The sequence below is a fragment of the Gadus chalcogrammus genome, chromosome 14 (assembly GCF_026213295.1).
Source record: "Gadus chalcogrammus isolate NIFS_2021 chromosome 14, NIFS_Gcha_1.0, whole genome shotgun sequence".
Taxonomy (NCBI): domain Eukaryota; kingdom Metazoa; phylum Chordata; class Actinopteri; order Gadiformes; family Gadidae; genus Gadus; species Gadus chalcogrammus.
Genome location: NC_079425.1, coordinates 10303139 through 10329640, shown reverse-complemented (window position 1 = coordinate 10329640; position 26502 = coordinate 10303139). Strand labels below are relative to the sequence as shown.

The 26502-nt window shown below is 40.5% G+C and overlaps 1 protein-coding gene across 1 annotated transcript; it reads right to left on the bottom strand.

Annotated features, from left to right (window-relative positions):
• Positions 1 to 500: 500 nt before the first annotated feature.
• Positions 501 to 15267, bottom strand: stk33 (serine/threonine kinase 33). Its single transcript, XM_056607835.1, has 13 exons — positions 15053 to 15267; positions 8935 to 9093; positions 8282 to 8395; positions 8051 to 8155; positions 7610 to 7748; positions 5536 to 5618; positions 4439 to 4526; positions 4036 to 4111; positions 3827 to 3939; positions 3539 to 3624; positions 3171 to 3371; positions 1768 to 1869; positions 501 to 1500 (listed from the first exon to the last, which is right to left on the bottom strand). Exons 1-13 carry the CDS (start codon positions 15068 to 15070, stop codon positions 1282 to 1284), a joined length of 1503 nt encoding a protein of 500 aa, XP_056463810.1. The 5' UTR covers positions 15071 to 15267; the 3' UTR covers positions 501 to 1281.
• Between the last annotated feature and the right edge of the window lie 11235 nt (positions 15268 to 26502).

Genomic DNA, 26502 nt, shown 5'->3' with positions numbered 1-26502 from the left:
ATACAGACAAGCCCTCTGTCAGAACACGTTCACTGCGAAATGCAAATAGCCAGATTTGAAATTCATCCTCTTTAGGTTCTGCATGACTACCCAAATGTCGTATCTATGCTCAGGATTATTCTCTGTAGAGAGAGAAACCTGTGCTTGAATGGCAATGCCCTCAAAAGCAGCTCCCAGTGCTTTGAATGGCCTCCCAAACGAGATTAGAGCTGCGGCCGTCCTGAGTCTCAATCCTCTGCATTCAGATGGAGCGGAACAAGCCTGTTTGACAACTTCTGTGTTTTGACACCCAACGGATACAGTCATATGCATAAAGACCGTTTTGCAATTGAGTGGTCAGAACACAGAAGGAGGAAAAAAAGGGGATAAGCTGTTCTACACCAAAGGCCTATTGTTCATCGACGTGGTTGTGAACTGACACCATCGCAAAAGGAAACTTTAGTTTCTGTCTTCGCCGCATTGTGGTACATTAGAAATGTGAATACATTTTTCTTGTTTGTTCATTATTTCTTTATTCATTGATTACTCACAAAGTACATTTGTGTATATCCGTTATTTGTTTCATTATATTTGGCACCATCATACAAAAATGTCCTACTCCAACATGAAAATACAGCGACATTCATTCAGGATAACTACTGACAAACAGATAAAATAATAATATTAATATAATAACAATAATAATAATATCAACATTAATCTTTTGCTGGAATCTGATTTGGTCACATAAATCATCCAAAATGTGTCCATTAGATACTAATCTGGTGAGATTGTTAAATACTAAACCACCACCACCCTGTGTACCTAGCAACAAAGCTAACGCAAAATCAAAACATTCACAGTATAATAAGAAGAGACACTCTCTTTCAAAGTAGCCACATTTTTGTATAATATTTCACCACTATACTCATTCTATTTGCAATATGCAAAGAGCCCCTGCAAATGTACTGTAGCTTCATAAAGTGGTGCCAATACCAGGCGGCTGCAGGTAGAGTTACATTGCTGTGTCGTTTTTCTTCTCTTGTCTCAACCCACCGAGCTAACCACCGACCGAAGGCGCGTCGCCATTCGTTCGGACATCGTGCACTATCGTACAGCACTGAGTAGTTTGTGTCTGACCTGGTTTTAAGAGAAAACGTTTTCTGTCAAGTGGTATTCATGTGCTTAGTTGCCTTATCCTGGGGGCCCTAATGGGCTTGCCACCCCCCCCCCCCCTCCCCCCCGAGTACTTTGGCACCGGGCCCCAGGTTGAATCTGGGCACGTTGCTTCTGCTGTTGGGCCTAGCTCTTCTTATTCTTCGGGCAAACGGGCGGTCTGAGGGAGCAGTTGGCGGGCTTACTGCTGGAGGTGGAGGGTAGGTTAGCTTCCGCCTTACCCACTTTAGGAGTCTGTTTGAGGCCGCAGCTGGCCAAGGAGGCGTGAGGGCCCTTCTCGCTGTTCTCCTTCAGGCTGCTCTGCTTTGCACTTGGCCGACTGGCGGCTTTAGCACCTGTATCAGCCTGCAAAGACAACATTTTGCATTCATCTCATAAAAGGCCATTAACATTAACATCACAGTTTCCACGTAAAAACAGACTATTGTGGGAGTCTGCCGTATTCATTAAATCTGGCACCATCTAGTGGTCACTAAATATACTAGACAAACGGGTGCATTTAACATTTAAAACCGAATTATGAATTACGGAATTCTCCCTCAAATATCCTCAGAGTCTTAACAAGCTGTTACACTACAACAGATTGCCGGAATGATGCGAGGTCCAACATACGTTCAGGTGGTTCTCTTGTGCTGTGGGCTGGCTGAGCGTGCTGGTGTTCACCATGTCCGCACTGTTTGTTTCCACCCTGATAGAGGTTTCCAAAGTCTCCTCCTGTCAGGATCACAGAGACACAACCCAGAGAGGGAACATGAGAGACCTGCTCTTTAATGACACTGAATAATGAAATAGAGCTTAACCTTGTGCTGATAAACTTACCGTCAGGGCTGACTTATCTAAGACGCAGCCAGACGTTTTTTTAGTCAAAGACCAGATCATTACCGACTGGGCTAATTGAGGTCAAAGCAGCAGAAAGGAATGGACCGTATCATGTATCTAAAGACCGTGAAACGCACAGATTGGTCTGAATTTTTCCTCCAGTCACTGGAGAGCCAGGAGGCAGATCCATATCTTTGTGGTTTAGCCCTGGGTATTGTTAGTCTGGCTAATACATTGACTCTTGACTAGGCATAGTCTAATACATCTTCTTTGATTTTTTGGAATTATTAAGCATTAGGACCTTTAAAGGTCCTAACAGCAGTCTATATTGCTCCTTTGATGATTTCCTCATTTTTTAATTTAACAAATCACCATCTACTGTTAGTCAACTTACTGTTTATCACAATGGAAAATAACTTCCCTTAGTCTGTTCATTAGCAGTCCTAGGGTGACACTCCATAGACCTCCTAAGGACTGCCCATATATGGCAATGGACCAACACTATAGGAGGACAATCTAGTTGTTATGGAGCCTACACATGATGAGCTTTCAGACATTGTCCTTAAGTCCAACCTAGTGTTGAAGCTACCCATGGCAGAGTGGACAGCTCAGATTTTCCACCTTGTCTGCACCACGCTCAGAGTTCAAACAATTTCAACTTTGACCCCCGGTTGAAGCAAAGTGCATCCAATCTACCTCTCCAAGTGCGTCCGATCAAATTACAGATCTGTCTGGCGTTCTAAAACCAGTCGAATCCGGTCCATGATTTCTAATCTCAAACCCATGTTTTATGAGTTAAAAACGCTGAACTCCCGTCAGTTGGCCAGCTATATCCCAAACGCACATCCTGGAGCCCTGTGCTTCGCTAAAAGCTCATCATATATTGACCGCTGTGGACTTCTTCAGAATTAGCTGTTGTAGGGATGGAAACAAGAGGTCCATTCCAACAACGGATACACCGAGGCAAAAACATGTTCCTTTTGGAAAAGGCCATGTTTATCGGAAATAAAGGTTGACTCGGAAGAGTTCATTCATTAATTTTTCCGATCTACAGAGGAAGACTAACCGGTGTACAGTGATATACATACAGTGAGATACATAACACGAACCAGGGAGTCCCCTTAAATAGCCTGTGTGTGTATGTGTGCATGGGTGTGTGTGCGTGTGTGTGTGTGTGGGCTGTAGTCACATCATACCAGCTCCCTATGGTAAGGAGAAAGCTCGTCAATGTATTCCTGGAGGCTGTTGTTGCTGGGGGTCCGGAGGGAGAACTCCTCTAGTGACTGAGACAGGGAGGACTCGCTGCCCTCCTGCTCCTCGCCCTCATCGGGGTCATCCCGGAACAGACGCATCATCTCCAGAACATTGGTAGGCGTGGCCGGGTTGCTGGTGTCCCCCTGGAGGAACGGGCAAGCACATGGTTTTGAACGGGCGATGAGGGCAGCAAGAAAGCAGCTTCCCTCAGAGAGCAGAAGCAGCGTGTGTTCGCTTTCTGATCGACTCAAGTCTTTTAAAAACAATTTTTTGTGTCAGTCTCAACACCGCCTTGTGATTTGGGCTTTACCGTAATCCAGGGGTTGTCCACTAGCTCATTGGCGGTGATGCGATGGGCTGGATCAACCTTCAGGAGGCAGCCCAGTACCGTTTTTGCTGTTGAATTAAAGACACTTCAGTTATTCTGTCCCAAAAACACGTTGAAATGGTTAAAAAAAAAAAAAAAACGAATGGCCACATGTCCCACACATGGTATGCAAGGGGTATGATCTCGCGGCACAGCAGTGAACCTGAAGAAGCAGAGGTCAAAGGTTAACCACATTCAGGGTGGGGGAAGTAATACGAGTGGAGCCGTCACCTGCATCGCTAATGGTGTCCCAAACTGAACCAGAGAACGTCAGCTCTCCCCTCTTGATCTTCTCAAACAGTTTCTCTTCTGAGCTGGAGATGAAGGGAGCCTCTCCACATATCCTGCGGGAACAGACGTGTGTGCCTACCTGTGCTATGTACACATGAGGCTGTTGGCTCATACATTGATGTACAGTGTTGTGGGTTGACTGGACTTACAACATGTACATGATCACTCCAATGCTCCACACGTCACACTGTTGACTGTACTCATGACCAGTGATCACCTCAGGAGCTAAAAACACATGCACAAGCACGCGCAGACCCACATGCACGCACACACACACACACACACACACACACACACACACACACACACACACACACACACACACACACACACACACACACACTCACGCACACGCATAAACACACACACAAACACAAACATAAACGCATACACACACACACAGATCCAATAGGAGGGAGGGCAATATGTTTTGAAAACATTCCAGTCAGTAGGTGAGCAGGTTCAGCTGAACAAAAGACTAAATCTTGCCGATTGAGTAATTGCTAGGCCTTCAGCGTCCTAATGAATTACACAGGGTGTATTTATATTCACCCATATAGATGGGAGTGCCGCAGGTAGCCTTCATCATGTTCTCTCTCCCCACCCCACCTTTCTTCACAGACAATCCAAAGTCTGTCACCTAGACACAGGCAGAGAGATCCACACAGACACTTGTTAGTCTCCTATGTCGCTGGGCCACGGGTCATGGCACATGGACGGGACATGGCCGTCCTATAGGGAACATGAGAACGCTCACCAACGGCACACTGAATCAATAATTAACACATCGGCAGTCACTATAATGTTATCACCCGGGAAAGTAATGGAGTCGGGTTTTCCCTGAGTAAAAAAAAGCACATCCATACACCGTGATCAGTTAAGGGGAGAGGTTTTTTTTTTTATTAAGGAAGAATATTTTTTTCAAAAAAATATTTTATGTAAATAAGGGGTCCTATGGAAGAATATCAGGCCAGTATTTAATATCATGTACAGTTTTATTGCAATGATAACAGCACGTTCACACATCCATTTCCAAAATCATGTGGGCAGAGTTGAACGGCCAATGATAAAGCACCTTTAGTTGGGGTGAATTCATTTACATAAACGCTAAGGCTCTTATATGTAATAGTTCAGGTAAAAGCCTTTATGGATTGCATTGAACAACACATTGTCGGCACAGCCAAACATAGAGAAACAGTCTTCCATAATGTCTATAATGTTTCCAAGTTTGATCAGAGATGAAGTATGTATGCCAGAGAAGGGCAGATGGACAGGGACTAATGTTAATACTTGTTACAGCCATCAGGGATAAGGGGAGGAGCCCAGTCTTGCCAAACATAAAGGCTAAACCTTTCCCATGCTGCCATATGGCATGCCTGGTTTCATAGCGTGCACCCCCGGTATCTGCTGCTTCAACCCACTCTGTGCTGCTGCTGACGCACTGAAACATGGCGTGCTCAGGTGCTAATGCGTTTCAAGGGGTTGATTCATGAAACCCTGCACGGGCTGAGCAGAGGGAGGTCTGCTATAATGAAGCCGTATTTAAAACCATTTACTAGTCAGTGAGCGGGACTGCGGGGGCGAGCACAGACCACCCGGAGGGAGGGGGGAGGGAGTGGTGTGTGTGTGTGTGTGTGTCACCGTCTCACCTTGATGTTGAGCCCGTGTTTGTCTCCTTGGTAAGAACCTTTCAGGAGAATGTTCTCCAGTTTTAAATCCCGATGCACAATGTCTAAAGGAGAGACGAGAGGGAGAAAGATGTACCAAACTTAATGAACACGCAACTCAAACAATAAACTTTTTGTGTGCGTGGGTGTGTGTGTGTGTGTGTGTGTGTGTGTGTGTGTGTGTGTGTGTGTGTGTGTGTGTGTGTGTGTGTGTGTGTGTGTGTGTGTGTGTGTGTGTGTGTGTGTGTGTGTGTGTACATATATATATATTTTATATATCTATATATTATATATATATTCTTTTTTTATGTTGTACATGTGTTTTTAAAATGTAAAGAATTGAAAATGATATATAGGTATCAATGTCCGAACAGATGACAGTAGCTTATATTAAAGGCATTAGTGACAGTACCATTGCCATAGGATAATGACCAATGATTATAAAGCTTATGATGTTAACTACTAAACATTATCCATGAGGCATTTGTCAACTTGGAGTGCCCTCAGTGGCTGTTCTTCAGCCAGAAGTCTCACGTTATAGTTTTTGCTCTGATATATTGTTCTTTAAAAAGCTATAACACACACCTAGATAACCCCATTAAAACGGTGAGAAGATGGAGGGACATTTGAGCAAGAGAGGGTTCAAGGTTAGATTAAATGTTGGTGCTAGAGGGAGGAGGTAAGATTGGAAAGTGTCACAACACACATTACTTTTCGGTGAGGAACAATCCTCTCGTCTTTAAGTTCATCTCTCTTAAAATGATTTTGTCAGAAAGGGGTAGAGAACAGCGACCCTTCCCAAAATGGTTTCCCCTGATGTGATGTTAATGTAGAATGAGGTCAGGGAAGAAGGCAATGCAAAAAATAACAATCTTTTCAAAGTAGACCTGATTTTGCCTTCCTGTGGTGACAAAGTCATAGTATAGACGCAGCATGCGACACTTGGCAAACAAATAAACTATTTCATATCATGGAGTGATCTCAGCAAATATGTCAAGTCCTTGGCAAATCACCATTTCAGAATTATTTTTGTTTTCCGAACGCCAAAAAAGACTGAAGAGGCTTGATACTAATATAAAAGTAAGGAGAATGCTAATAAAAAGGCTTCTCATGTTAAGGTAAATAGTCATGTCACAAATCAAACACCACAGCTGAATGCAATTTGATGTTGTACATTCATTGTACAACAATCTTATTGATTAATGTACAGTATTAATTGTATTCTGAATACATTACATTTATCTTGACTCTTTTCGAAAGTCATGTAAATATTGTAAACAAACATTGTTATAAAGAATTATGCCGTTAGACACAACCGGAGGATACAGGAGGTTACAGCATGCTAGCCCGACCAAGGGCCAAATCAGCATCAGGGCTTACTGTTTGTCCCCCAACTAAATTATGATATATTTTGTACATTTGCTATAGCTAGCATATTCCCCTGGGTATCATTAGATGCTATGGAGTTCAGAGTTAAACCAGCGCAGAGGGACACTCCATGTGAAAACACCTATTAATCAGGATTCCTCCCGAGCTCATTGTAAATGAGTCATTAGCCACATGTAATGGTGTCTCATTGCCAAGCAATTACCTCTAACTACAGATTTCATCATTAGAAGGGCAAAACATACCATCTCCAAATAAAGCCCTCAGATTCAATTAAAAATTGGCAAACTTTTTTTTTCCGGGGCACTTCATTATTACCTCGTTAAAATAAACTGGATTCTATAATGATTGAAAGCCATACTGGCGTGAAATATCACACGGCCACTCTGCCGTGAAGCCAATTTGACCAAAGAGTCACTATTGTATTACTTATTACAAGAATAAAATCAATAATGCATTATACAGTTCAGCCAGTACTCTAGGTATACCTGGTATTGTTTCAACTCTGTCAACGTGTAGAGAGAGTAAAAATAGAGGGTGTAATTAAGAATCCTGTCCATGGAACACGCTCACGTTTAACTTCACCCGGTAGTCGTCGCTTGTAGTCATTTGCTTATTTACGTCATATTTCGTGTTGTGTGCATGTCAACGTTTGGGTGAGCGCCTGTACCTTTCTTGTGTAAGTACACAATGGCCTGGGCTAAGTTAGTGATGATGTGTCGGCTCTCCTCCTCTGTGAAGCAGCTCTTCTTCTGTAGCAACTCCTTTAGATCTCCCCCATCACACAGCTCAGTCACTAGGTACATATTCTGGAACAGAATGTTGGAGATACAAACCTGCCATTAAAGGGAGGGGCTTCTTAGGATCACGCACATTCCAAGCTGCCGTCTTGGTTCCTTTTCACTGTTGTAATAATACTAATTACAACTGGTTGCTTGGTTTTTCTAGAATGGCTGGACAAGAGGTACCAAGATGGAGGACTTGAACTTATTTGTGGAACGTACTACTTTAAGCACTACCAAGGCATTGCATAGTAAGAAAGAAATATACACAGAATGCAAGCAATGTTAAGACGTTCAACTTGGAAGAGTAAAGAGAGAGTATGGCTCACCTTTGGTGTTTCAAAGACTTCTTTCAGTTGTATGATGTGGGGATGGTTCACATGTTTCAGTATGTGTACTTCCCTTTCCAACAGGATGACTCCATGGCTCCCTGCCTGTACAATACTAGTTATCTTTTGTTCTTCACGATAATTGTACCTTTCGATGTGTGTGTGACCCATTTCCCATGTATGGACAAAGTGAAATTCAAGTTTTTAAACAAAAGTTGCAAATGCACTTACCTTCTCTCGGTTCACCTTCTTTATAGCCCATTTCTTATGGGTGTCCACATGGGTGGCTTCAAACACGACCCCAAAGCTGCCTTGCCCCAATTTCCGTCCAAAAGTGTATATTTTCTTAATAGGATAATAAAAGGAGCCATTAATAGATAGTGTAATCACCAATCTGCTCTGAACTCTGGAAGACGTTCGGAAAGAGATGGTTACCCTGCGCTTTTACAACTCCTCATTTCAGCTCAAATTTTACTTTGCCACTTTGTCTTACAAACACATTACACGTTGACACATATATCCTCATTTCCAAAGCACTTTGAAGAACGAAGGGGGGGGGGGGGGGGGGGGCTTCTCTGTCTCTAGGGTTCCACAATATATTATTTCTAGTCAAATTATTAAGTTGCTGCCGCAGTTCATTCAATCTGAGGTCTAATTAACTTGATCATGATCTCTGCAAAAGCAAAGTCGGCGCAACGCATGCCTTTGAATCCGGTAACGAGATTCTGCATTGAAGAGTGTTATTCTCCTGTGTGAGCAAAGATGAATAACACTGGAGAGGTGACTCTCAGAGAGAGAGAGTCCAAACCTGGAACACTAAGGTGACATGCCAGAAGCTCTGAGTGCTTAAAGTGCTCGAAGAAGCAGAGGTTGTTGGGCCATACCTTAAGGCTAGTTTCTTCCTCCATGCGACTGTGAGGCACCTTCCTCTCAGTGCCGTTGGCTCTCATGTGTTTGGAGGCCATTTCTCTGGCCTGTGGCGCTAGCGTCTGCTGCTGTCGCCTTCTTGGGATAGATGCAGGCTGTTCACCTCCAGGAATCACCTACAGGATTCACACAGCGGAAAGAGTTGTTAAGGTCCATGAGCCTATACAATAACGCACTCACCTATATATACACATAGAATGGTGATACAGCCCAAAATAATGTTGAATAGAGATTAGAAGAGATATTTAAAGGTGAGCTCACTTCCAGCTGTCCAGCATATTAAGTAGACTTATATCATCCGAGTCTTTTAAGGAAAGTGGACAGTCATCCATAGGTAAGTACATACAACTCATCCGCCTCTAAAAGTAGCATTCTTCTTTTATAGACCCTTTCAGTGTCAAGGAGGTGTATGCCCCCTTTTAGAGACTTCTACGCACTGTGCCACCGATCTGGATGAGACACACAGATAGTCAATAGTGGGCCCTGCTTTTAACGCTACATTTAAACTAAAATATCCTAATGGTCTGTATTGGTGCACCCACACATAGCAACACTTCTGCATGATTAATCTCTAATTCAAATCAATTGTAGAATTTTTTGGGTTGTGTGTGGGGACATTTATTTGTTTTATATTGATTTATTTGTTCTTCCAGAAAGCCATGTACATACCTGCTACAATGGCTTGTCACCCCCTAAATGTTTAGTGCAGCTCATGCCAGAAGAATTGTACTCAGCAAAAGGATAGGAGAGAGCTCTTGGCAGTAACAGTTTGTGGACCTAGCGCAAAGTAATTACATTTCTGAGCGAAAAGCACAACAATAGAGAAAATTTGCTCACCTCGAAACATAAAACAAACCCACATATTTTCAGCATAGCGACCAGGCGCAAGAGACACATTTCAGCACGCTTTGTGCTTCTTACAAAGAAAGAAAAATATTTGAGCGTCACTTTGGAACATTTTATATTGAAGTCTAAAGACATTAGCTGGGTTAAAATGAGAAATAAAGACGCAAAGCCTAATAGCAGACTATTCAGCTCTCTTGCGATTGGTTTCCCACCAAATTCCTTTCCCTGACTGAGCCTTTATTAACATTAAGCGCAATTTACCTAGCTTGGAGTGAAAAAAAGCCACTCACAAGGCAAATTAAATGTAAAGCAATTATCATGCAATGACTGGGAGCGGTGATGTGGATCACCCACACACGGGCAGCCATTAATTATTAACAAGGAAGTGGTGTCTTTAACCTCTTCACTCTGGAGCATTATCTTAGCCACGACAAAGCTCTTATAACAGGCCTGTCTCTCCCATTATCCGCTGCCATGTATTTATTCAAAACCATTGTGACAGCCTCTGGAAATTCCAATCACAGCTCATTTGCGGGAGATCGAGGCATCATATGATGAAGGAATGGATAAATAATGGGGGAAGGGCGGGGCTGGACACTTGAAGACGCCTCAGGTGTCTCTTTCCAAGATGTCTGCCTCTTGTTCTTGTTGCCAACATGTTTGAAATGGACACCAAGTTCAGGGTCAAGGGACTGTGATCCTCAAATAGTTCACCACAGTGCCACTGGTCTAGAATTCCTCTCCCGGATCTCAAAACACAATGGCTATTAGGTAATCGCTAATTGGCCCTATGTGTGTTTTGGTTGTATGGAACCTGTTGGTCACCTGGTTGTAATTGACAAAAATTGCATTCTATCTTAAGCTACATTACCTTGACCCTTGTGTATTGATGAACATGAATATGTTGAAAAGCCTCTCTGAAATACTGAAATTGAACAGTTAGGGCCCTATCTTGCATCAAGCGAAATTGACTTTCTACACTGACGCGTATCGTTGCTAGTTTGCAACTGGCGCAGAGCGTTCTTTTCCCTCCACCGCCACGCGTCGGTAAATTAGGGAATGATCTTGCGCCCCAAGGGGCGGTTCGGCGAAAGGAGACGGCGTGTTCTGACGCAAACGTTCCCTGTTGCTATTTTGCAGTTTCAGAAAATAATTCCGCCACAAATCAGGAAATACCTGGTTTATACCAGGCAGTGGCGCGTTGTTCAGATGCTATTTTAAGGGCGCATGCATAATGTTGCTTGTGCACCTCGCGCACGCACTTTTCTTCTCTCATCTACCTAGCTACACATTCTTGGTAAATCATTTGGGAAAGAACAACTGATACAGCGGTAGGAAGTTGTACTTTTAAATCAATGCATCTGCAAACACCGTACAGGAAACGCATATTTTCTACGGGTAATAAGTCTACTTCAGACCAACCCTTTTTAGATTTGCGTCGGGCGCAAAAGTCATTTATCCGCCTGTAAAATAGCAGCATCGCCATAGAACCGGCCACAAAGCTACTTGCGTTTGGCGCTTCTCACTTTGGTTTCAGACCTTTAAAATAGGGCCCTTAGGGAATAGGGACTATTTTAGATCGGGGTAGTTTGATTACCGAGATATAAGTTCTATATATTGATGTACAACAATATGAATCAGACAGCAGAGAGATGCCACCTTGTGTTTCATGTTAATTCACTGTTTGCAACTGTTTTTGTTAGTAGGTCAAGACAAACGACACCTTGCCTTTGTGACTGTGACTTTGTGTGAATTTGGAGGGATACGTTGTTTTTTTAGCTTCCAGTCTGGGGGGGAGTGGGCAGGTGGAGACAACTCTCTCCGTTATCATGAATTTGGACTGCAGTACCCATTTTGAACGCTCAGTGTCAATGCTACATTGTACCTTTGAGTACATCGAAGATACTTCACAAAGTAAAGAAATAATAATGGTATTTAAACACTCACATGCATCTAGAACCTAATTGCATGACACTCTACAGATATTTAATAAAAACACATATTAGCCACCATATCCAAAATGTATCATTGAAGATGATCCAATATCAACTTCAGGCAGGACTGGACTAGCATTATTCTAAAGCTGTGTTTTTATGTGGTGCGTATAGAGAGGTAGAACATTTATGGGATTATTTTGTTATTGATACATTTTCAGGAAGACACAATGGCTGTGATGGCAAATTCATTTAGTTTTATCCAAAGACAAATGGAGCTATTGTAATCTTAGAGTTGTTTACTTTAGATTATAAACTTTTGAGGATGTAGTTATTAATTATGGATTTTGGCTCTTTTGAACTGAATGTTTTTAAAATAATTGTCATAATTATGTGCCTTATTGGCAACGCTTTAGAAGAATGGCATGTTTACTCAAATCTGAGAATAAACAACCATTTTGAATATCCAATTAAAACCAGGCAACCGTTTTGTATTGGATCTTTTGAACTTGTTTTAGTGGTTGAGTAGTAGTGAATGTCATCCACGGCAAAGGCTATTCCATTTATTGGTTGTTTACCTTATTAGGTTCCTTAACTCCCTGAGGTCCCTTATTAGGACTGGATGGTCGTTTAAATACAGACCTACACTTTGTGGAAAAAACTTTTGTTTGCTTTGCCTAATTGCACACACACAATCATGCTAATTTTCTTATTAACTCAGAACAAACTTTGAAACAACTTCTTAGGCTTAATGTTTATAATAGGCACAATGAAGATACAAAAGTTTAATATGGGTGGCTTTCCCCTGCAGTCAGAGAACACAACCTCTAGTTTACGGTTTCACAGTTACAGTTGAATAAGCTGTTTTTATATGTCTTATTTCATCTAGAAAGGAAAATTCATTCTTGTAAGGCTTCAGTCCCTTTGGCTTTTTTGTGCAGGTCAAGTCATTGTGGAAACAGTAGTTAATTGCATATCCTGTTTACTCTAACTGCAAATCGGGTGACCTCTGGCCGAGCTGTCGCCCTGACGCGTAGAAGCTTCTGTACATGTCAACACCACGTCCCCAAAGGTTTCCTTCTCCATAATGGAGCCATTAGAATGCAAGGCAACAATTTTGTGAATTAGTGAAAAGAAAGCAAGCCTTATGGACAGTTGGCAGCGAGGTAATGGCAATCCATCACAGAAGCCTTGTTTAATCTGATCACATCACATGTATGACAGGAAATAAGCCATTAACTCCACTATTCTCCTAATTGCCATTAGGCATATCTTGTGCAATGCAGTGAGCAGTTAAGCTACGAGTATTCTCTTTGTTTAACGGCTGTATTTACAATTGTAAACAAAGCAAAAGCAGCAGAAGTTAAACTTGACATAGTACTGTATTTATAAGGTAGTTACAATTGATGTGTTTAATGCTGTGCCACAGGATCACAATAGTGTTGCTTTCCCCTGGTAAAAAATAGTTATGGTACATAGGAGTGGGCAAAATGGGAGTAATAACACATTATAGACTTGGTACACAAACAAGAGGCCCTGAAAGATAAATGAACAGCCTGCCTTGTAAGAGACGCAATCTATATGCAAGGTCTCCATACTGGTTTGGCGACTTCATATCAAATTTCATGCGAAAAGTAATTATGTGAGGTATTATGACACAAGCGAGGCCTAACATATCTTAACACTCTGTCACTGAGGGAGCAATAAAGTTCGGCTTATTTCGGCAACAGGTGAGAAAAATGTAATGCTGCTCTACCATGATTGCAGCTGAATGTGTGCAGACTGCTGCCTACTAGACACAGGAGGAGTTTGTCTCTTTAAACACTCTCATTTCCATTATTTAAATTGTCATCCACTTTACTTGGTAGTTTACACATTATTCCCTCTTATCACACACACAGACGAACACACGCACACGCACACACACAGCCTTATCAACAACTGTGTTAAAACGTTGACAACTAATGAGGATAACAAAGAATAATTGTTGCTTTATTGATCAATGAAGCTCAATGTGGTGCTCAAAGCAACCTGATGAAAACATATAGCCCCACCGCACACAGGCTTGGTAAATCTGTTTTACTTATGCTACATGGTAAGCAATGTGGGAGCGTGAAGTCATATTGACCTACTCCTTGCAAGACGTTTCATCCACATCAGTGGACCATTAAGATATTCACCATACGGAAGCTCTTGCAGCCCTGTCATTTCAACTTACTCTGCATGCTTAATTAGGCTCAGGCAGTTCTGTAATGACTGTGATTCTCTGCAATAATCAACCGGCAAAATTCAGCCAAATTCAAACTAACAGACTGCAATCATAATGAAAACTGTAATCAGCATTGCCTGATCCAAAATATTTCATTTTCCTGAAATGAAGGTTAATCATTTATTGACAGCTTGGCTTTGATGACAAATGATAAACTTCACAGTCCTAATGAAGCATGGAATTACATTACCTGATGAGGCAAGAAATTGCATGTTTAGAATGCAAATATTGAGCCAGGCCATTTCATTAGGTTATGAAGTGAATCCTAATATGCCAGTGTAGAGAGTGTGAGACTATCAACAATAGTCGCCAACACATTACAGTATATGCATTTGAATAAATCACATTTTCAACCTTGCCCACTACAAGTTCGACGACAGCTTTTTGAAAAACTAACAAATCCTTCTTCTCTGAATCCTTGTTAAACATTGATTTGCAGATATTACATGATTTGTTCAAGGACATTGAAGAACAAATTGCCCAATTTGTTCAAAGCATTTCACATGTTGCCTTGGAGATGGGGACAACAAATCCAATATCAATGGTTATTGTAGTATTATCGTATACCACTTGATGTCGGAAGATATGCTATTCAGATAAATGCAGATAAACATAAAAGGCCATTATCCGATATATCGCGTTAGGATATTACATTGTATATTTTTCTCTTGCAGCTAGGTCAAGAGACAAATGATAAATCTTAAGTGAACCACCTAAACGCACAATCCTTATGTGCCATACATTCAATACCACTGGCAGTGGAAACACTTTTTGAGTAAAACCTTATTTGAGAAACGTCGGTTCATTGATCAAAGTGCGTGCCGTGATACTTGACCTCCATAACATACACAAAAGTCTTAATAGGCTGTAAACCTATAAACATACAAACATACATAAAGTGGTACCTCGAAAAGTAGCAGATACGCACGCAATATTTATGGCAGACAATTTTCATGGCAATAATATATTGTATTGCATCCATCAACTTAGCAAACAATGTGTAAAACCAGACTGAAAGTTACATACCTTAGCGTGTGTTGTCATGGCAACGAAATACTAATGTACTTTCCTGGTTGGCTTTCAGTTAACCAAAAACCACGCTTTTTGTGGCTAATGTGTACATTTAGCATGTGTACGCGTCGTTAATCTGCCATAATGATGATTCAGTCGTTGAGTTTTACATTATTAGAGCGTCTCTAAAACTGTGAAGCGAAGGACTACGGAAAACGATTAGAGACAAACTATTGTATCCTTGCTTTTCTGAAGCACCTCGCACCCCCATTGGTGTAGCCCAAACCGCCTACACAAACACACACGCAAGAACAAGCACACACACACACACACACACACACACACACACACACACACACACACACACACACACACACACACACACACACACACACACACACACACACACACACACACACACACACACACACACACACACACACACACACACACACACACACACACACAAGCATACACAAACCATCCATTCACACTCCAAGTTCTAGCGCCTCTAAAGGCAAACTGTGGAACTAACCAACATTCTCTTGACTCAGCTGCATCAAGAGGTGGAAATGAGTCTCTATCTGGTGGGGATTAATTGTCATTGCAGTTTTCGTCTTTGTTTTATGCCGTGCTGAAATGGACAATTATTTATGTTGAGTACAGTTGAAAAACCAATTTAGTCTTACTGTTCATTGAACACATACCTCATTTCCTTTTTGACTAATTTAAGTTTTTAACTTGGGTTCAGTTGACTTATTGTCGTTAATGTATAGCTCTTGAAGGAGTCTTGTATACCACAGGGCGTTTTGCACGTCACTGCCATTGTGGGTAAATTATAACGTTGTTTCTGTCTAACAGCCTCTACAACTAAATAGTACTCTTAGACATTAAACAACAAATACTAATTGCATATAGTAAGGATAATTTGGAATAAGAAACTTTTTTTAATTCTCACTAGAAAAAAGAATGTTTCCACTTAAATCTCTGTGATTGTATCCAATGTTCATGCAACACTTAATTACATATAATTTATTTATATATATATACATACAAACATTATATCTATAAACAAATATATAGGATAAACTTTCCATTCCAGGTTAAGGTCGAGTTATAGAATTTAGCGGGATTTCAATCTGGGGAGATTAGTTTAAAAAATAAAGTATAATACTATGCACAACATTTATTGCCAACATATTAATATAATAATTGTTTATGGGGACGATGGATGCAGGAAATATGCCGGGCTATGAGTCCCCCTGATGGTGTTCAGACGTTGGTGGTGGTGTGTGTATGGACGGTGGGCCTGGCCCTGGAGGAAGTCATTTCTTTTTCCATAGGTGGAGCGCAATCCCAAAGGCGAACGGGATTGAGGAGTGCTGCAATACGTCTCAAGGAAACAACAGACAAGTGACAAGAATGAGTGAGAGGTTTGTATACACACTGCGCATAGGCGCTAAATTGTACTATTTAATTGTACATCACTCCTTCGTTAATGCATAAGGTCCATAGGTTGAGAGAGGAAGGGCAGGGGCTTGCGATGACTGCATGGGAATTTAGAACATAACATAGATCCATGAAAACAGAAGGGAAATGTCATCTTCCTGATTTAACTTTTGCTTTAGCTGCATGTAATTGAATGCAATTGGCAGAAATGAAAAACAACATAGATGAGTATGTTTTAATTAGTGTACGATCATGAAATTAAGAATAGCTGTGTTTTCATTACGTTTGAGCCGTTTCTATCTACGTGGGTAGTGGGTCCTCTTCCACGGTGGACGCCATGTTGCACCGCCATGGTTCCACAGTAGCCCAGAACAGATAAACGGCTCTAGAGAGAATGTGTTTTAAGACAATGCGTGTTTGGCTAAGAGTTGTACCAAGGAGTGGGGCGTTTTATCCACATGGCTATAATTGCATCCAGAGGCATTTTGGTCTGTGCCTGTTGTTGACGCGCTTTGAACATTGAAAATTAAGGGAGAGGTTCCACACTAATTACAGTTAGAGAGAGGAGGACATTTATAACAAAAAGTTTGAAGCCTAATTAGACCTGAATTGTGTACAAGTTTTGATCATAATATTTCAAGTCTGTTGCTGTCCTTAAAAACTGATTTGCACATTGGAACAAAGTTCCATGATAAATATTATTCTTTATACAGTATATTTTTATATAAAGTATATTGTTTATTTTATTTTAAGTTAGAATGGTTCAACTTTAACAGTCTTCAAATTATGTAAATATGATGTAAGGTGCAGTTAGCTTTGCAAAGACACAGCTTTGCACTTAAATAAATAAGTTGAATCAGTACTTTTCAACTTTTACCAGTCTTTTTTTATACAAGTATCTGTACTTCTACTTGAGTAAAGAATGTGTGTACTTCTGCCACCACTGTTGGTTACCAAACTTGAGCTGCCATGTTGATCACAGTAGGGGATATGTTTGACACTAATTGCAATCTTCTGCTCTCATAAAGACAGTGTTGTCTACTCCAGCCAATATAAATATCAGCACTTTCTACGTCTGTGCATACCTTTGAGTAAGGAAAGAATAAATCATTTCACAAGCCATCATCTTCCTCTTCCAAGGTAAGAAGCCTTTCATGTGTAGGGTGAGTGGGAAGAGCTTTGCGTTCAATGAGTACTTGAGGCACTCCAACATCCACACCAGCTCCAGGACCTACAAGTGTCAGCAGTGTGTGTGTGTGTGTGTGTGTGTGTGTGTGTGTGTGTGTGTGTGTGTCTGTGTGTGTGTGTGTGTGTGTGTGTGTGTGTGTGTGTGTGTGTGTGTGTGTGTGTGTGTGTGTGTGTGTGTGTAGTGAAACGTTTCACTACGACTTCTTTCACTACGATTTCTTTCAGCTGTCGTAGTGAAACGTTTCACTACGACTTCTTTCAGCTGCCCACCCCTCCTTCACCAGCAAAAAATAATAACATAAAACGGCTAATGTAACGCTTGAGGTTGCATTTTGAAAAGAGAAAACTTATTTTTTTTTAGCACATGGCATAAAGATAATTATGGGCCTTTGATTGATATCCAGACATTTTTTGCGGGGACACATTCCTGTTCCCCACTCGTATTGGAGTGAACGGAGATATCTACTTCTGGGTCCCTTGAATCGAGGGACCCGTCCACAGCCCGCTTAAACAGCTGCAATACCCGGCTTGGCCGCTGAGCACTGGTGGGATTGGGGAAGTATGCACTGTTCCTGGCGGCTTCGTTTGATAGCCCAAAAACCTCAGCAAATCCGATTGCTCGAAATTGCCATCCATCAGATTGCTTAAAAAACCAAGCCAATCAGATCGCTCGAAATCCTCAGCCGATCAGATCGCTCGAAAACCCCAGCCAATCTGATGGTTTGAAAACCCTGGCCAGTCCAATCGCCTTAAACCCCTTCCTGTCTTACCACTTGATTACCAAAGCACACGAAAACACCATACAAAAAGATCACTCAACATTCCTTGCCAATCGGATCGCTCGAAAAACTCAGCCAATCAAATCTCTCGAAAACCCCAGCAGATTTGATTGCTCGAAAACCCCAGCCAAACAGATCGCTCGCAAACCAAAGCCAAACAGATCGCTCGAAAACCCCAGCCAATCAAATCCCTCAAAAACCCCAGCCTATCAAATCACTAGAAAACACCCGCTTTATGTTATAATTTCATATTCTAAATAAATTAATGATGTATTTAATGTAAAGCTAAATTGGATGTTAGACTGTTGACTTAATAACAGGTAAAATATTACTTGTAATATCTAATATTTCACCGCCTTAGTTTAGTATCCATTTTTCCATATATCTGCCCAATCCGTCATTCACCTTCGATTTGTTGTGTCTGAGCATTTCATTCACGCTACTCTATTGCCCACATGACCTTCCCAATTGTACGGCGTGCTGAGGTGCTGAATCAAATTTGAGTCGCAACTCTTTTTGATCAGGGTAGAAAGAGGCTGCTTGGCTGGATTTGTATTTTATAGCTTTTGGGAAATCCATAGTTAATGCCAGTAAGCGTAGACATTATTTTATCATTGCCATTGCTGCCTAGAAGGGGACGTGATGTTAAAGTGGTTTGATATGGTGGAGTAGATTGCTTGCTTTGCATTACATCGATAAGGGTAGCCAGACTTTGACCAATCTCTGTTGTCATATGCAGCAAATAAGGGCACTCTTAGTTGTGAATCGTCCATGTTTTTTCAGCAGAAGCCTGTATTCTTGCGGCAGCAACCGCGGCTGCAAATTGTGTGTAATGTACTTCAGATCATTATCCACCCTGTGTTATCAGCAAGTGAAAAATAGTTTTGTCCCCTCGTGTCATGTCTGATACCCCCCTTGCCTAGTTAATCCTGCCGCCGGATCTGCGTGCTTGGTTCCCATCTTTCTGCTGGTATCCATCACAGCAAAACTCTCATCTGAACCGTGGAAGGGTTGAACACCAATCGTCCCGCTAATAGACGTAGAAATATTCATCTATTCACACCAGTGAATTCCCCTTGCTTAGTCTCATTCTGTGGAGGTCAGGGGGCACGGCTGACTCTCCTGCCTCACCACTCTCCTCCGGGTCTCTGAGATGTGCTGGGGAATGCTGTTGGCATTAAGGAAAGACATTCACACACCGATGATGTACACCCGTATAAATACATCTGCTCATATAGTTCTACAGGCTTGCCCATTGTGATTGTCCTGTTTCCGTCAGATGTATATTTATGCAGCCAAAACAGTAACTGGGTCGAGTACAGTAAATACTGGTTGGGAAAAATAAAATATCGCTACACTATGAGCTAGAAAAAATAAGTCTGCCATGGTATTTGATAGACTACAGTAAAACACCATATAAGGCAACAATTAAATGACAAATCAAACTGTCTAACTTGTCTTGTCTTGACAACATAATGCTATGTTGCTTTACTGAGTTGAGTTTGAGTTTAGTTTTAACCCTAACCCTAACCCTAACTATATATATATATACACACACATTGCATTGCAATTCACCGTTACATATGTAGCTGTAGGCCAGTTAACACAAACTCTTTAATAAATTATATTTATGTTGGACCTCTATAAATCATTTATCTAAACTGAAAAAGTCTATTTTGATGTGCATGAAGGCACAATAGCAGTGGAAAATGAGTAACTGAAAATTTTAAGTATCTTTTTAACTGCCTTGATTCCACCCAAATAAGACACTAATAAAACCTATTTTCTAACTATTTTGTCTCATGGGCTTACATCAGCCTTTTAGGACATCATCAGAATGGATGGATTCAAAAGATGAAGAAATGCTTGCCAAAGAAAAATACCAGAAAACCAAACTTCACTAGATGTAATGCATCCATGTATGTTCCACGACACATGGAAAGTGAATGTCTTCTGCAAAAGAGAAAGATTCAACAACTGATTCAAGCCTTTTCCTTGTCACACTGACCTTTTTTCAGGTCCTTTAATACAGCTCTATCTTTACCACTGAACTACATTAACTGCAGATTCAGAGTATTTCTTCTTTAAATACATATTTGTCCATAAAGGAAAACCTTTTTTTCCTGAGAAAGCTGTTTTTCCGTTGCTGAGAAAAACAGGCCAGTGAACAAAGTGCTGATTTATTTTGAGATGCAAACACATAACAATATAAAATATATAAAAATGACACAATATAAAATGTATCTCACCTCCAACCTGAACAGCCTTGGTGTGTAGCCATTATTATCCCTGGCCCACAAATCTTCTGGAGGAAGCTTAAAATTAAATAAAGATTAAAAGATTCTACATTCAAAGACCTTATTCGTCACTTACGCATAGGCATTTTCAGTAATACTATGTGGTGGCAGACTCCACAAAGTATGCTTACTTTTAGCTATTGTAAAAGATTATACATGTAGTTATTATATATTAAGGAAAATGCAGGACATACGTTTGTACATTATGATCATTCTGTCTGTTTTTCTAGATAGAAATTAAATCAAAATATAAAGAATGTCTACACAACTGTGACTTAGCATGACTTCAATTACATTTCATCACTTGACCACATCCCCACAGATGACGTCCAATCTGTCTGCCACAAGTATTAAATGTCAACATGTGTAACTGGCCTGTGTGAGCACATCTACAGAGAAGAGGGATAGAATCCACTTTAAAAACCCAGTTTAAAAAAAGGGGGAGAAAGTCATTCGTTCTTCAAATTTTCAATTTCATGGACTGCTTCCCTTGTCAAAAATGTCCTTACATTTTTGCTTTCCAGGGTTTCCAGGTCTTATGACTGAGAGATCACAATCAAAGGGGCTATAATCTAGAGCTGCCCTGTGACCACAACATCAGAGTTATAGCATTGTCCATTGCTTCGTCTATACAGTATATGCCTTCCGTCTATTTCTCAGAAAATAACATAGTGAATGTCACATTGTGTAATATATGACCCTGCATACAGTGCTGCCAATCAATGACATCAGTACATGACATTAAGGTAATATTTTGTAACATTTTATGGTATGTATTTATTTTAAATATCTTTCTTTGAATGTATACAATTTGAGATTGTAACAATAAGGTTTGTGATGGAATTTCTTTAGTGCCGGTCGGACAGAATCTGCAGTGAAAGATAAATTGTGTCCTGGGTTTTCCTGAAATAGGCTGTTCTCTCCACATGAAGGGAAGCCAATGGAAAACATTCAGAGGCCAGTGGGACACTGAGTCGTAATTTAAACATGTTTAATGTTCTTGGAAAATTACATATTTCTTTTCAGTCTCCTTTCAGATATTCATCTGTATGTCTGATGTGGCAAGAGAGAGAACCATCCGGATGGAGGAGGATTTGCTCCTGGGAGCCTCGTCATTCTGCTCGGCCCTCAGCCATTTACTACATCATTTCATAGTTGTAGCGCTGTAACTCATAAAGGCTTCATGATTTTACTCTTGCTGTTGATCATTTAATAAGCTTCCCTTTAAATACTATTTGCTGTAATGTAAATATAGTAAGTGTTATGGCGACCACTGGGAAATCAAACAATCGTTCATCTGTTTATTGAAGTGCATTGTGTTTGAGTTTATAGAATATCAAAGTCCCATGTAGTTGTCCCTAGCTGACGCATTGACAATTCATCTGCTGAGCCTCTCTACATGCAAAAGCCCACAGAACATGCGCTTCCAGCATTAATCACTGGTTACTATAGATATATTCTGAATAAGGAAACTCCCAATATCAGACACAATAAGAGGCCAAACTGCAGACTGGATGCTGGGGTCAGCAGATAATGGAAAATCGCTTTATTGTCACACGGTATGTGCTGATGGAATTATTTAACATTAGAAGCCAAGTCAATAAGATATCTTCTAATCAGGAGAGAGAGAGAGAGAGAGAGAGAGAGAGAGAGAGAGAGAGAGAGAGAGAGAGAGAGAGAGAGAGAGAGAGAGAGAGAGAGAGAGAGAGAGAGGTGGGAGAGGAGAGAGAAGATGATAGAGGAGAGGAGAATGACACATTAGCAACCGTTTCACAGAGAGGAGAAAGAGAAAGGAGAGAGAAAAGAGAGAGAGGGAGGTGTCACTACTGATAAACTCCTGCCATTGCCCCCCCCTCCCCCATCTGTCACCCCAAATGAGAAGGGTCCAGCTGCAGGCTTGGGTGTTTCCGTCATGACACAAGAACGCCCATTAGGCGTTCCTGGTAGCTTTTCATCGACCAATCACAAGGTGTTTGGAAAGGCATACTGGGTTTCGCAAGGCATACTGCGAAGCACAGTCGCAAAGCATACGATGCTTTCCTTCCTTAAAGGTTGGGTATGGAATTCGCTTTTTTGGCCACTTTTGCAAAATTACTTGAAATCCTTATCATAACCCACTTACAGCCACTGAGTTAGAAGTAGTGACATGAAAATTAAACAAGTCAATCATCTGTGGAACGGGCAGGGCTCGAAAAACTCCAGCCAATGATTTCCAGAGCCACCGAGTTGCATTGGACAGTAAGTACGTCAATCAAACGGTCGCACTGCACTCCCCCTCCCCCGCTCCCAGCACGACCCCTTCGTGCACGTACTCAAAGCTCGTGACCCAGAGCAAGCTTCTGTTTGTTGTTATCCTGCGGTAGCTACTGGAGCTAGCTAACTAGCTAATGGCTCGCTCTCGCACATCTGTGTTCACTCGTGCATGATTAAGCGTCCATGTACTTGGAATGGGTGGAGTCAGAGTCAGCGTTGAAGGAGAGGGGGTAGGACCATTTGAGTTGTTTATTTTCAAAATCTGCTGGCGTTAAGCAAATCCCAACCTTTAATGGCAATTTTAGCTCTCTCGTTAGATTTAGCAAGTGTTGATGGTGAAAGTTAGGCCGGTTTATAGCAGAGTTTCCGTTGTCATTGACCGGAAAAAAATAAGGAGGACCGACAATTCTAATGTCCCCGGTCAGAATGACCAGTGGCGACTGGTCATTAGGGGCAAGTCGCTACTCTCACAAGAAAAAAATAATAGAAAATGAAAAAGAAAAAATATATATTTATAAAAAATAGAATATATATTTTTATATATATATATATATATATAAATATATGTATATATAAATATATATTCTATTTTTTTAGAAAAATAGAATATATTTTAATGTTTTTTTTCATGACGACCAATAAATTACGACAGTAATTATACTTTATTTGAACAGTGTGACCCCTTATTTTTTTTTCATGACGACCAATAAAAAACAACAGTGTTACCCCTTATGTTTTTTTTCATGACGACCGATAAAAAACGACAGTGTTACCCCTTATGTTTTTTTCATGTCGACCGATATAAAACAACAGTGTTACCCCTTGTGTTTTTTTTCATGACGACGACCAATAAAAAACAACAGCGTTACCCCTTATGTTTTTTTTCATGACGACCGATAAAAAACGACAGTGTTACCCCTTTGTTTTTTTTCATGATGACCGATAAAAAAACGACAGTGATACCCCGTATGTTTTTTTTCATGACGACCAATAAAAAACAACAGTGTCACCCCTCATGTTTCATTTGATAAAAACGGCAGTGTTACCCCCTATGTTTTATTCGATACATTTCGATCCCTTATGTTTTTTTTCCCATGATGACTGATGAAAAACAACAGTGTTACCCCTTATATTTTATTTGACAAGGACGATTCTTTTTTTTTTTTTATGTTTTTTTTTCATGACGACCAATAAAAAACGAGTGGTACCACTGTCGACGTTTTTGCAGGGATCTGAACATGAGCTGTTTCGAGCATTAACCTCCGAACTTATCAATGCACCATCAAGAAACTGAATAAAGTCAACACAATGGTTATACTTGACTTGATAATTCGCATGAAATAGAGATAAGAGTCTTCCAACAGAGGACATCAACCGGACTTGAACCCCGGTCTCCAGGGGGTTAGCTCACAGCTCTCTCCACATCCCACTGAGATTTATTTTTGAAATATGTCTGTGGTTATATACGACAGTGCAATAGACATGATAGCATTACGTTTCAAATTAAAGATATTATGTTTTCCACAGAAATCGAACCGCAGTCACCAGTGGGTTAGGCAGAGTACAGTGCAATAGACATGATAGCATTACATTTCAAATTATAGATATTGTGTTTTCCACAGAAATTGAGCCACGGTCGCCAGTGGGTTAGGCAGAGTACACTCCACTGCACCACTGAGGCGATGAAAAATCACAATGATCAATCATCAATAAAGAGGATATACATGATATTAAAATGTATGTGTGTTTTTCTATTATTTCCCTTATGGTTTTTTTCATGACGACCAAAAAATACGACAGTTTTACCCCTTATGTTTTTTTCATGACGACTGAAAAAAACGACAGTTTTACCCCTTATGTTTTTTTCATGATGACCGATAAAAACAACAGCGTTACCCCTTATGTTTTTTTTCATGACGACCGATAAAAAACGACAGTGATACCCCTTATGTTTTTTTTCATTGCGACCAATAAAAAACAACAGTGTGACCCCTTATTTTTTTTTCATGACGACCAATAAAAAACGACAGTGTTACCCCTTATGTTTTTTTCATGTCGACCGATATAAAACAACAGTGTTACCCTTATGTTTTTTTTCATGACGACCGATAAAAAACGACAGTTTTACCCCTTATGTTTTTTTTCCTGACGACCGATAAAAAACAACAGTGTTACCCCTTATGTTTCTTTTCATGACGACCGATAAAAAACGACAGTGTTACCCCTTATGTTTTTTTCATGTCGACCGATATAAAACGGCAGTGATACCCCTTATGTTTTTTTTCATGACGACCGATAAAAAACGACAGTGTTACCCCTTATGTTTTTTTCATGTCGACCGATATAAAACAACAGTGTTACCCCTTATGTTTTTTTTCATGACGACCGATAAAAAACGACAGTGTTACCCCTTATGTTTTTTTTCATGACGACCGATAAAAAACGGCAGTGATACCCCTTATGTTTTTTTTCATGACGACCAATAAAAAACAACAGTGTTACCCCTTATGTTTTTTTTCATGACGGCCGATAAAAAACGACAGCATTACCCTTTATGTTTTTTTTCATGACGACCGATAAAAAACAACAGTGTTACCCCTTATGTTTTTTTTCATGACGACTGATAAAAAACGACAGTGATACCCCTTATGTTTTTTTTCATGACGACCGATAAAATACGACAGCGTTACCCCTTATGTTTTTTTTCATGACGACCGATAAAAAACGTTTTTGCAGGGATCCGAATCTGAGCTGTTTAGAGTATTAACCTCCGAACTTATCAATGCACCATCAAGACAGCGAATAAAGTCATCACAATGGTTATACTTGATTTTATAATTCGCATGAAATAGAGATATGCGCCTTCCAACAGAGGACAACAACCGGACTTGAACCCCGGTCTCCAGGGGGTTAGCTCACAGCTCTCACCACTTCCCACTGAGACTTATATTAAAATGATGTCTGTGGTTATATATGACAGTGCAATAGACATGATAGCATTATGTTTCAAATTAAAGATATTCTGTTTTCCACAGAAATTGAGCCGCGGTCGCCAGTGGGTTAGGCAGAGTACACTCCACTGCATCACTGAGGCGATGAAAAATCACAATGATCAATCATCAATAAAGAGGATATACATGATATTAAAATGTATGTGTGTTTTTCTATTATTTCCCTTATGGTTTTTTTCATGACGACCAAAAAATACGACAGTTTTACCCCTTATGTTTTTTTCATGACGACTGAAAAAAACGACAGTTTTACCCCTTATGTTTTTTTCATGATGACCGATAAAAACAACAGCGTTACCCCTTATGTTTTTTTTCATGACGACCGATAAAAAACGACAGTGATACCCCTTATGTTTTTTTTCATTGCGACCAATAAAAAACAACAGTGTGACCCCTTATTTTTTTTTCATGACGACCAATAAAAAACGACAGTGTTACCCCTTATGTTTTTTTCATGTCGACCGATATAAAACAACAGTGTTACCCTT